General features: G+C 54.6%; 1 protein-coding gene across 8 annotated transcripts in view; it reads right to left on the bottom strand.

The window, feature by feature from the left end:
- SHANK2 (SH3 and multiple ankyrin repeat domains 2) overlaps positions 1-12,718 on the bottom strand; it is a 427,977-nt gene extending 415,259 nt beyond the window's left edge. For 7 of the 8 annotated variants that reach the window (XM_088018082.1, XM_088018083.1, XM_028118280.2 and 4 more), the window contains exon 1: positions 12,500-12,706. In XM_088018082.1, the coding sequence (XP_087874208.1) occupies positions 12,500-12,706 (207 nt within the window). Of the gene's footprint in view, positions 1-12,499 lie in introns of all 8 variants that reach the window. The other variant, XM_088018088.1, reaches the window with a different exon arrangement.
- Positions 12,719-12,962: the final 244 nt, after the last annotated feature.

The raw sequence follows: 12,962 nt of genomic DNA, 5'->3' as shown, positions 1-12,962 counted from the left end.
AGCTGACCCCGCTCCCTCCTGTCCGGCCCATGGATCGGCTGACCCCGTTCCCTCCTGTCCGGCCCGTGGGTCAGCTGACCCCGCTCCCTCCTGTCCGGCCCGTGGGTCGACTGACCCCTGTTCCCTCCTGTCCGGCCCGTGGGTCGGCTGACCCCGCTCCCTCCTGTCCGGCCCGTGGATCGGCTGACCCCGTTCCCTCCTGTCCGGCCCGTGGGTCAGCTGACCCCGCTCCCTCCTGTCCGGCCCGTGGATCGTCTGACCCCCGTTCCCTCCTGTCCGGCCCGTGGGTCAGCTGACCCCGCTCCCTCCTGTCCGGCCCGTGGGTCGACTGACCCCTGTTCCCTCCTGTCCGGCCCGTGGGTTGGCTGACCCCGCTCCCTCCTGTCCGGCCCGTGGGTCGGCTGACCCTGCTCCCTCCTGTCCAGCCAGTGGGTCACGGCCTCTCCATCTTGCCGTGAGGGACAGACCAGCATGTACTTTGCCTTATGACATTTCAGTAACCATCACCCTTTGATCTCCTGGTGTGACACCCCAAATGCCGAGACATCCAGATCCACCTGAAAAAACCTCCCCAAGTGTCTGGGATGAGCTGCGTGGCTTAAGATACAGAAAACTTTCAAGTGGATGTAATGACACCTCCAAGACCCCAATCAGAGTGGCTTCTCCCTTAGCTCCTGACGAGCAGTGCACTCGTGGCGGTAGGGTAGGGGGGACCTGTAAAATCCAACAGTGAGAGCAGCCTCTATGACCAACATCAGCCTCGGCTTAAGGATCTGCCCAGGAAGCTCCTAGAGTTCATTCAGGCCAGCTCCAGCTCTCTTCAGGTTTTCTCAGCCCCCAGAGGCCGACCCCCTACAGGGAGGCACATTCAAGCACAGGGAAACCATGCACATCTTCCTCCAGCCCCATGCGCATGACCCTACCCCAACACCCAGCCGATTAGCAGTCCTCCCTACTCCACACTACGAGCTGCAACATGAGAACAAGAGTGTGTATGTGTCCATTTCTTGGCACAGCCACACCTGAAGCTCCATAAATATTGATAGAACTGGACTGAACACAACATTCCAGAAAAAGAACACTCCCAGGTGACATAATCCAACATGAAGTAGGGTCTGGTCCGGACCACAATGAGGATGGTGGGAGCTGTCATGACCGAGGGCTTACTTTGCACCCAGGGCACTTGAATACGGTATCTTGTTAGAATACAGCAAAGATCCGGAGAGAGCAGACTGTACCCATGTTTGCAGAGTTGTAAGCAGCACAGCTCTGGTCGGCTGGGTGGTTAACCTGAATGAAACTCCACCCTCCACTGGTAAAGCTCATGGCCAAACTCAAGTCTAAAAGGAAGACAGGGAGAGAAGCCTACTCTCAGGCTTGGTCAATGAGTTGTAGCTTTTCTGCAAGATGTGAGGCTAACAACCAAGAATACCAGGACACAAGCGAAAGAACACTGGCCTTGGAGACAGATGGAGGCAGACACCCAGTGTGGATCTGCCAAGTACACTGTGCATATCCATTTTCTAGGGCTGTCTTAACAAAAGAGCACAGATGGGGCTTAAAACACAGGCATTCATTGTCTCCCAGTCCTGGAGGCTGGAAGTCCAAGATGCATCCATGGGCAGATCTGGGTCCTCCTGAGGCCTCTCTCCTTGGTGTGTAGAAGGCTGTCCTTTCCCTGTGTCCTCACGGGGTCAGGCCTCTGTGTGTGTCTCTGTCCTGATCTCCTTTTAAGACACCATTCCTGGGGTACCTGGGTGGCTCAGTCGGTTAAAGTCTGCCTTTGGCTGGGGTCCCACATCGGGCTCTCTGCTAGGTCGGGGAGTCTGCTTCTCCCTCTGCCCCTCCACCTACTCATGCTTTCTCTTTCTCTCTCTCTCGCTCTCTCAAAAAATAAAAGTCTTTAAAAAAAAAGATACCATTCCTATTGGATAAGGTCCCACCCGAGCAACCTCATTTTACCTTAATCATCTCTTTAAAGACCCCCCACCTCCAAATATACTCACATCCTGAGGTGCTAGGGGTTAGAACTTCTACACGGGGATTGGAGTAGAGGGACAACTCAGCCCTTAACACTGCGACCATGGCCCAGTCTCTGCCTCACACTAAGCACCACATGCTCTGGGTGGGCCAGATCTGTGTTGTCAACTAACTCACACGATCCACAGAGGATCAAAAACTTGGTACTCTGGGGTCGTGTGCCCACCAATGCCCAAGTGGTCAGCCTACGAGGGCAGAAGGAGGCAGAAGCTGGACAAGACTGTTTTTTATTTGCAACAAAAGGACAAGAGAATTTTATGGAAGAGAGTAAACTGCTCTCCAGATCTGTTCTGAGTCCTGTACAATGGGGGTGATGGCAGTGGTCATTCTGTGAGACCTTACAAGGGTCCGGGAGCATCTAGACAAAGCTTGAAAGAATGGTAAATATCATATTGCATAACAGATGCACTGTTATAATGCACTGTCAGAGGCCAAGGAAAGAACCATCAACAACTCAAGGCTGGACTGCACAGATACATTCGGTCCACCATCTCCAACACGTCTGTTCGCTCACATTCCCCAGATGAGACTTTAATCCACTTCAATCCTTGACTTCCACCCAGAAAAAGTTAAAATCAATCAGAGGGAGAGCTGCTGAGGCATTTGGGGGTAGTGGTGCCAAGGGGACACTCCCTGTGTCACCCTGGACCAGCTCCAGGACCCAGAGCTGGAGACACAGACGCCAGGGAGAATAACCCAGCAGTATTCAGTAAGGACTCAGGATGTTTGGAAAGAAACCCAAGCTTCTGAGCACATCATTCATTGCAGAGGAGTGTGTTTCACATGTAAAGCTTCCTCTGGGTCACACTTTATGTGATTATCAGTCCTTTTATGATGCATTTTAAAAGAGCCATCATAAACAGAACTTGCCAGGAGCCATTTTAAGGTGAATTCAGGCATGCTTGGGCCTTTAACAGCTGTTTGCATACAATCTGCAGGTTTGCACACCTCCGAAAAATAGCCAACACCAAGGCAACCCAAACTGGGGCTGGGTAGGTTCCAAATGTAAGCGTCCAAAGGAAATGATGCTTTTTGCTGTGGACAAAGACCTCTCAGGCTGGAACCTGGGGCAGCAAACAGAGAAACGTTCTCCCAGCTAACACATGAAGCTTAAAATAAGGGATTTCTAGGGAAGAGGAAATGCTGGGTGACCTTGACTGAGAAGGTCAGCCTGATCTGAGGATGCTGAAGTCCAGGGGTCACGCTGGTGACTGTCGACATTTAAGCACTAATGAAGGATAAAGTGGCCATGGACTCGTATTTCCAATCAGAGTAAGAATTTTCAAACAGTAAGAGCCTCATCACCACCTGATGCTCTGTTGAAGTGGTGGGAAAACCACATGTGGTGGCTTGTTTTTAAGGGGCTAACTGGCAGTCCTCGGCCATTGTCAAGGGGACAGAACACAGAGGCACTGGCTCAGAATCCATCAGCGACTCATGCCCTCCTTGGAGGCGAGTTAATTCTCCTCTTTGGCTAGATGTTGTCGGGGCCGGGGCGGGGGGGCTCTGGAAGTAAAGTGGAGGAAGGGACATTGGGGGGGGGCGGGGAGAGGGATCACGTGGTCCTGAGCCCCAACACATCTCATGTGCTCCTGGCGGTTAGGATTAGCGCTCCTGAGCCCAAAGAGGAACAAAGAAAGCTCAGAAGGGCTCCCAGACTTACACAGCTGTGAGAGGCGAGGTGCAGATCCCTGGGTCCCAGCAGCACACACAGAGCCATGGGTCAGCAGGCAGGGGCCAAGAAGTGGATGGGAGACAGGCAGGGGGCCGGTGGTAGATGTAGCACAGACACTGTAGGGTACGACCCCCCATCCATCCAGCGAGGAAGTGTGTGAAGAGAAAGGTCAAAACCGAGCGGGCAGGAGTCAGACCCAACAGGAGGAGTCACAGAGATCCGACCACAGAAGGTGCCGGAAAAGAAGCACCGCAACCTTGGGTTTAACACAGAAAATTAAATATTGATGGTTCAGGTCTTGGCACTGCCACCTTCTGGGTAATTCTTATCAGCCTGGGACACCGGGGAAGGAGGAGAGATCTGCTTCTCACCAGCGTGGCCTTTGAGCCGCAATGTTCTCAACACAATGCGGGATTTACAAAGCTTTTTTACAGAATGTATAATAATTCCAGACCAAAGCCACCTCCCCAAATGTTATTTTCTCAGAGAGATTTAAGTAGGTATTAAGTCGAGGCTTAAGCAGAAGGGCACAGCAACTCCCACATTTGTCACACGGGCTACGGAGACCCCAGCAAGCCAGGCCGGTCTCTCTCATATATAAAACATTAACCTAATACCCAACAGGAGATGCAGTGTGGAATCCTTACAACACACAAAACTGATGCTGGTTAAACAGGGTTTTTAGGGGTTTTTTGTTTTTTTAATGATGCAAATGAAAATAAAGCCCCTCTCGGCCTTCAGCCATCTGCATGTGAGATGAATAATAACCGACATGACCAAGGCTTCCCCCCTAGGCCTTCCCCTGTGTTTTAAACCCACTTACAACCCACTAGTTTCCTGATTAAAACTGTGAAGTGTAAACCACTCCATTTAAGGATAAGGAGATTGATTATCATCACCACACCACAGAGAAAATGGAGGCAGAGGGAAGTCGGGGGCCAGGCAAGAGGGGCTCTCTTTGGCCTTAGCAACCAATTAATGAAACCACAAGGAAAACCAGGTCCATGCCTTCCATCCCCCCCACCAAAAGTGATCCAAATGTGCACTACAAAGACATAGCAGGGTCACTCAAGCTAGAGGTCAAAGATCCAGATCATCTGCTTCTGCACTGCAAAAGGGATGAATGGGTGGATGGATGGAGGGAGGGATGGATGGAGGGGTGGATGGAGGGGTGGATGGATGGGTGGATGGACGGATGGAGGGAGGAAGGGATGGATGGATAGATAGATGGATGAGTGGATGGATGGAGGGGTGGATGGATGGGTGGATGGACGGATGGAGGGAGGAAGGGATGGATGGATAGATAGATGGATGAGTGGATGGATGGATGGATGGATGGGTGGGTGGGTGGGTGGGTGTTTAGGTGGATGGGTGGGTGGATGGGTAGATGGATGGTTGGATGGATGGATGGGTGGGTGGTTAGGTGGATGGGTGGATGGATGGATGGATGGGTGGGTGGGTGGTTAGGTGGATGGGTGGGTGGATGGGTAGATGGATGGATGAATGGGTGGCTGGCTGGCTGGCTGGATGGATAGTGGATGGATGGATGGAGGGATGGATGGAGGGATGGGTGACTAAATGGATGGAGGAATGATGGATGAGTGGACAGATGGAGGGAAGGAGGAACAGAAGGATAAATGGATAACTGGTGAATGAATAATATTAAAAATATTAAAGAAAAGAAGTCTCAAAAATATACTGCCAGGGGGCACCTGGGTGGCTCAGTCGTTAAGCGTCTGCCTTGGGCTCAGGTCATGATCCCAGGGTCCTGGGATCGAACCACCCCACATCGGGCTCCCTGCTCAGCGGGAGGCCTGCTTCTCCCTCTCCCACTCCCCCTGCTTGTGTTCCCTCTCTCACTGTGTCTCTGTCAAATAAATAAATAAAATCTTTAAAAAAATATATACTGCCAGGTGTTAAAAGTTATGAATGACATGCCCAGTATGATGCCAGGTATCTATGTTCTTTTTTACATAACAAAACACTGTAGAGTGATCACTAATACATACAAACAGAGAGTGAGAGACAAGAGGGATTCACACTGAATTCATGACAGTGTTTGCCTCTGAGGAGAGGGGGCTGGGCATGAGGACAAAGGAGACTCTGACTTTATCAGGAAAATTTTAATCCTAGGATTAAAAGGTGACAAAATGCAGGGCACCTGGGTGGTTCTTGTTGGGTAAGCATCTGACTCTGGATTTTGGCTCAGGTCATGATCTAAAGGTTGTGAGATCGAGCCCTGTGTTGTGCTCTACACTGGGTGTGGAGCCTGCTTAAGACTCTCTCCCTCTCCCTCTGTGTCTCCCCCCACCTCTGCTCATGCACACGCTCTCTCTTAAAAAAAAAAAAGAGACAAAATGCTAACAGTATAAATTATTCATAATAGACACACTGGTATTGATATTATTCTTTGACCTGTCCTGTATTTTTAATTTTCTTAATGTTAAAAAAAATAAACAGCATCAAACCAAGATATAAGGCACTTCTCAGCCTCTTAGGGGCCTCCTTGGCAGGACTGGAGTCAACCCTGGGCCACACTGCAGGAACTCGAAGTTCTTGAAGGAAGAGCTTTACCACCATCATCTCCTTCAGCCCACCGGATCCTCTTGACTTTTGTTTCAGGGCAGAAAATGTGCTCAAGTCAGGGTCACGTACAAGTAATTTTCTAAGTAAGCCTGAAATCCCAAACCAGTTTCCTTTTGGTAGCGAACAAGCCGGCAGGAAAGAGCACGTTCCGAGACAGAAAGATCTAGAAACAAAATGGCAGCCTCAAAGACTGGTATATTTTTTGATGCAAGAGTTTTTCATGTCCGTGTTGCCTGGGCTACTGGATCATGTGTGAGGCCTCTAACAATGGCGTTTGAGGCACCAATGTGGTTAAGTGTTGGTCTCAGGGGAGGCAGTCAACCAAGGAAAGCATGGCTCTGCCTCCCAGTCCACACACTGCATGACTCCACTGACAGGGAATGTCCAGAGAAGGCAGATCCACAGAGACAGAAAGCAGGTGAGTGGTTGCCAGGGGCTGGGGGGCAGGGGGCTGGGGGCTAACCTCTGATGGGCAGGGGTTTCTTTCTGGGGTGGTGAAAATGTTCTAAGATTGTGGTGATGCACTTACTCACCTGGGAATTTACTAAAACCCATTGAACTGTACACTTTTAATAGGGAAATTATATCTCAATTTTTAAAAGAAATCTTTTTTTTCCCCCTGTGCTAAGAAACTATCAAGATGCAGGCATCACATTTAAGAACTTGCTGATGCAAGTGGCCACCTGGGTGGCTCAGTCGGTTAAATGTCTGTCTTCAGCTCAGGTCATGATTTCAGGGACCTGGGATCGAGCCCCGCATCGGGCTCCCTGCTCAGTGGGGAGCCTGCTTCTCCCTCTGCCCCTCCCCATACTTGCTCTCTCTATCTCTGTCTCTCTCTCTCTCAAATAAATAAATAAAATCTTAAAAAAACAACTCGCCAACACAAGTCACAAGTAAGGACCCTTCAAACAGCCAGAGCACATACTCGTGCAAGAACTACACCTGCTCCGATCTCATCGACTTGGTCATCAGGAGCCACACCACCCTGGATGCTTGCAGGAGACTCCCACCTGCTTCTACTTCCTTCCTTCCTCGAGGACCCCACCCCCCAGAGAAGCCAAGATCCCCCTTCTCAAATATTAGCCCTGAGGACACCCCACGCGGGATCAGCGGGGCAGGGGAGGCGCGCCGTGTCAGTATCGGATCTTTATCCCTGGAACAGTAAGAGCTCCTGGGGAAGGTTGACGGGACATGGTGGAACTGTGTTTACACCGCAAGCAGTCGCCTGGGGCGCTATGTGGGTTCTCCTGGTCCGGCGGGGTGGGGGGAGACGGCAGTATGGACAGCCCGGTCACAGAGACGGACAGGAGAGCCCGGGTCCGAGGGGTCCAGATGGTGCAGGACAGGACCTGGCGGTGGACTCTGGCAAGGGGGCCAGGGAAAAGGAACACTCGGGGTGACCCCAGGGTGCTGGCTTGGACAACAGAATCAGAGGCTCACAGCCAAAACGTGCAAACAACCCAAGTGGCCATCCGCTGGCCGATGGATGAACGAAATATGGTCCATCGGTGAAGTGCTCCTTGCCAATAAAAGGAAAGAAACACGGGTGGGTGAACCTCAAAACTCTTCCGCTGAGTGAAAGAAGCCAGACACGCAAGGCCACATCCTTGTACCATCCCCAGTGGTTCGGAATGCCCACAACAGGGTGACTACAGAGACAGGACGCAGGCTAGTGGGTGTCAGGGGCTAGAAGTGGGCAAGGTTGAGGGGCAGGCAGGTGGCGATGGAAGATCCCACACCCAGACGGGGGCGATGTCTGCACAACTCGGCAAACTCACTCAAAATCACTGAATAGGTATCCTTAACATGAGTGAACTTTATGGCTTGTAAATTACACCTCAATAAAGTTGTTTCTTTTTTTTTTTCCTCTTTAAGTGAACCACTAGCTGAGAGAGGGAACAGCAGTGGGAGCAGACGTGGGGGTCAGAGAGAGGAAGAGAGGGTCCGGGTATCCCATCCAGGCAACGTTGGGCTTTCAGTGAGCAGGTGTCAAGGGAGAGTGAGCTCCGCCCCGTGGATGGTAGGTCAGAGCTGGAGATGCGTCCGTGGCCATGGCCGTCCCTCACTCAGACACGTGTGGGAAGAATCCCAGTGAGCCCTAGGACTCCAGAGCTTCACCCGAGAGGTGAGTAGAAGGCAGAGAGGTCCCAGGGGAGAGCAGGGATTCTGGGGAAAAAACTCTGGTTTGGATGGGAGACAAGCCCCTAGCAGAGTGGGACCAGGGAGCCAGGCATGGCCCGCCGGCGCCTCCCCCAGCGCAGCCCCCACGCCGCTCAGCCACCCAGGGCCAGGAAGCCGCGGAGAGAGCAAGGCAGGGGGATACCCGACCCACAGACCCTCTGGAAAGACAGTCCTAAGACAAACCCTTGTGGAGGGGAGCCGGGAGGTGACTTGTTCCCAGAAGCCTGGACCTCATGAACTCCTACAAGAAGACACACAGTGCTCACCTCCCGAGCGGCCAAGAGCAAGGAGTTAGCCTGTACCCACCAACGTGCTCAAATATGGAGCTTTTCAAGGCAGAAAGCCATTCCTGCCCAGGCCCTTCAGAACCTTCTCTCATGATGGGTAGTCTCTGTAGAACGAGAGGCCAACAGGGAGCAGTAGGGGCTTGATTCTCAGCTACCAAACGAGGAGAGGGGCTCAGAGATGGCCAAGACGGGTGAAGAAGTCCCAACATTCAAAGTCGCAGAAGACCTCAGAGAAGACCAGATACAGTGCCGTGTCTGGGAGAAAGGTGGGGAAGGGGTTAAAACCTGGGGGAGGAGGAGGTGGGCCTCTGTGCCACTGGCATATTCTAGTTTGATCCTCAAGGATAAGTGGAAGGCCAAGGTCACTTGGAAACCAAGCATGTCTCACAGTCCATTTGGAAGCAAGTGATAGACGGCGGAGCGTCCCCACCAGCTGACGTGAGCGGTAGAGAGGAGGGCAGAGCAGGAACGCAGCAGGCCGCTGCTTTGCGGGAGGAGTTTGAGCACGTGCGAGAGAGAGAGAGAGAGAGAGGATGGATGAACGGCAATAAATCGTCTTTGAGGGGATCAGGATCACAGCTCAGACGCTTTTTCCTAAATGAAACACCAAAGCTGAGATACGTAATAAACGGAAGCATCGGTAAAGCAAAGGAGGAGAGAGAGGGGTCATTCTCCCGAAGCACCTGCCAGGAGGTGGCCAGTCCCTGCACCTCTGGGGACTCGTCCAGATGGGTTGTGGTGGACGTGACGGACACGGGGGATGGCGGCTGCCACCGAGCAACTCGGGGCCAAGCCCTGGGCAGGGGTGGGCGCTGGGGCTGGCGCTGTGTGCCCCCAAGGAGACCCCGTCACGGGCTCCTCCCGCCCTCCCCGGGATGGGCCACAAGGGGCGCGGTAGAGACCGGACCGCCATGCGCTCGGGGCCAGCTCTGTCCCCACTTCCCTCAAAACTATAAATAATAGAAGAACGGTAGCTTGTATTGATTTTCACACTTGCCACTCGCTTAAAAGGCCCGGTTTGCTGGCCGGTCTACACTCAACCCCACACTGAGCCCTTCGTGTGTGTGCAGCGATCCAGAGCCCCCCCACCCACCCCCGTGCGGTCCCCTGCACGGCCCTGTGAACCCCGACCGGGAAGGACTCTGCTCCTCAGGCTTCGAGGAGCCCTGCCAGACACTCCAGCTCAGAGGTGGAAAACTTCCTCCCACTGGAGGTGTGAGACTCAGGGCAGTAGTCACTTAGAAGAGACAGGTCCAGACCGCACCTGGGGCGGGGGGGGGATGTGCCGGGGACAGCAGAGGGACAGCCTCCTGGCTCCTCGAGACACTACCTCCCCTTGGGCGGGCGGACACAGGGGTGACAGACTGGCACAGCAGGTCCCACGGCGCCTCTGGGTGGGATTCCAGGGTCCATCTCGTGTCCCCGGCTCCGGGACTCAACCTGGCAAGGACCCACACGCAGGGACAACAGCTGCTTTGTTGCCGGGGTTCATGCCCGTGGGAGTGCTGGTCTCAGCCTCCAGGGGCTTTGTTCGTCTTAACAAAGTGAAGAGAGGTGATCTTTAGAAGGTTCCGGAAACAATTATGCTCCTGAGAGTAGAGACCAAACCCCTGGCGGACCTTCATTGCTGTGGGCCTGGAGAGCAGGTGTCTGTCATTACCGGCAGGTTCCTAAAGCCTCTGGCACAGTGGACAGAACCCACCACGCCACCCGCCAGGAAGAGTGGGCCACGGGCTTCCAGACCAGCTCCCGCTACCCTATACCGGCGAGAACCCACGTCGTGGTGACTTCAACGTCCCACGCCCTTACTCGCCACCCATGGGGCATCGCAACAGCCACGACGGCAAAATGGCCTCTCTCTCCGTTGTCACTGGTGAGTGTCCTCCGGGTGTGGGCAGTGCCCGCTCTGACCAAGGAGACCGATCAAGGTAAGAGATGCTCAACAGGCACTTGCTGTCCCCCAGTCCTGGCTGTGCGCCCTGCCTGACTGGCTCACTTCACGCCCGCAGGTGGGTCCCAGGCTCGAGACCTTTCGTGCCGTTCCCCAAACACAAGGCAGACAGTGGGGGGAATGTGTGTGGCTCTGAGCCATCTCGGATGCACCCGACCCCGTGCCGTGCCTTCTGCAAGGCTGCCCATGGGCCACGTTCCCCGTGGACAACGAGCTGCAGAAACTAATCAGGCAGCGAGTGAGCACATCCAACACCAGCTTCTGGCGGGTTTGGAGGCTCCGGGCCGTGTGTCCCAGGCCACCTGCTTCTCACCGGTCCACCGGGACTGGGAGGGCATCGGTGGGGCCTCTGAGGGTGGGTGATGTTCCGTCTCCTCGTCCGATGCTGGTTACACGCTGGGCTCACTCTGTGATATGACAATGCTCCCAAGTGCTGCCCAGCTCGGGCTGTCCCACAGACTCAGAAGTAACACACGTGAGGACCTTAACCCGGCATCCGGCCCACGGAAAGCGTGTAGGAAGTCCCCAAAGGATGCAATGGCGCCGATCCGGGACCCGGGGTTTCCCGCAGAGGGACTGTATCTGCGGGACGCTCAGCATCGGGGGCAGGAGGAGATGAGGAGAGCTCGCCCACACATGGTCTGAGCAATAGACAGACAGCACTGCTGACAGCTGCCCGGGTCGGCCAGAAACAGCCCAGAAATGATGAAGATGTGCTACGGGAGAAGAGGAGAGGCGGAAACCAAACACACATTCATCCGGAGAGGATGCACCCTCGGTAAAAGAAGGAAGATCTACAAGAGGAAAAGAAGAAGCCACAAAACCTAGTAAAAAAGAAAGTTAAGAGAAGGGAGGGAGGGAGGGAAGGATTTTCAAGACGAGTCGGCACAAGGCTGGAAATCAAACAGAAAGCCGGAATCTCAACCACAATCCAGCAGGAATTACAAGGGACAGAGCAGGATGGGTCCAAGTGAACACACCATGAAGGAATGCTCGAGGACATCACGGAAGACTACGAGGAGAGGCGCTGGGGATGAAGGCAGATACGGAGAAGCCCAAGGGTGCGTGGCTGCTGTCCCTGAAACAGAGACCCCAACCCGCAAGCCGGAAGAAGGAGCAGCGGGTGAGAAAAGCTCCCAGAAACGAGGGGCCAACAGCATCTGTGGAGGGGAAGTTTTCCCAGAAGCGCGGAGCGGCCGGCACCACCAGCAAGGGCCCACAGACACCAAGCAAGCACGCAGCAGGACACATGCCAGGGCCGTGGGCAACGAGAAGCCCCGAGGGCTACCAGGGGCCAACAAAGGAAACGGCATGGGGCCCAAGCCTTGAGAGACAACTGGGAGTCAGCAGTGGGCAGCAAGGGCAAAGCCAGGCCAGACAGAGCTCATGTAGCTCAGCAAACGGGAAAGAGCTTGGGACACGGGCTCCCTGTACCACCGAGCACAGAGCCGCAGGGGAAGAGGCAGGGCCCTCCTGGGTGCCGAGGCCCCACCTACTAATGCGTCCACTGTGGGCATCTCCTCCACAAGGCTGGTCCCTGTGCCCTCGAGGCCTGGCCTCTGCCCCGCACATAATACATGCTCAGTAAGTGGACCACGGCACCAGCGGCATGCTATGAGGCAGGCAAAGGCACAGCTGATGGGAAGGAGGGCAGGGCAGGGCAGGTGCACAACGTGCGGGACGTCACCCACCAGGACAGGCCGTGCAGGAGGAGACCACAGGCATCCTCGAGCCCAAGCCACGCTGGGTACTGAGCAGAAGTGAGCGAATGGGGCCTACCGTCTGCTGCAGGTCCTGGATGAGGATGCGGATCACCAGCGTGTTGCCCTGGCTCTCCTCCGTCCTGGTGGCGCTGGGCTTCTCCGCCGTGGCCCGGATGGTGTCATAGATGGTTTCTTCTTTCGAGCTGTCCGACTCTGACCCCACGGAGTAGTCGGAGACGCTCTGGGCCATCTCGTCCTCGCTGGATGTCGGGCTGTGCGGCATGGCTGCCCTACGTGTGTAAGGAGCAGGGGGAGGAACACAACGGGGCATGTGAAAACTGCACACGGAAACCCCAGCGCTCGGGGCAGACTGGCGCCTCAGGTGCACGGTCCTGCACCTGCTGGTCTAACAGCTGGCAGGGCTACCGTGCGTGATGCACGCGCCTCTAGAGGTGGGGAGAACATGGCACCCCCAGCTGCTCCCCGGAGCCAGGACCAGGAGGCAGCCAGGGCCAGGACGGGGCCCCGTAAGCTCTGCC

This window comes from Eumetopias jubatus, unplaced genomic scaffold, assembly GCF_037043125.1.
Source record: "Eumetopias jubatus isolate StellerSeaLion01/CBP00866 unplaced genomic scaffold, mEumJub1_p1.0 scaffold_13, whole genome shotgun sequence".
Taxonomy (NCBI): Eukaryota; Metazoa; Chordata; class Mammalia; order Carnivora; family Otariidae; genus Eumetopias; species Eumetopias jubatus.
Note: the sequence above shows the minus strand (reverse complement) of the source record. Positions and strands in the feature narration are given on the sequence as shown.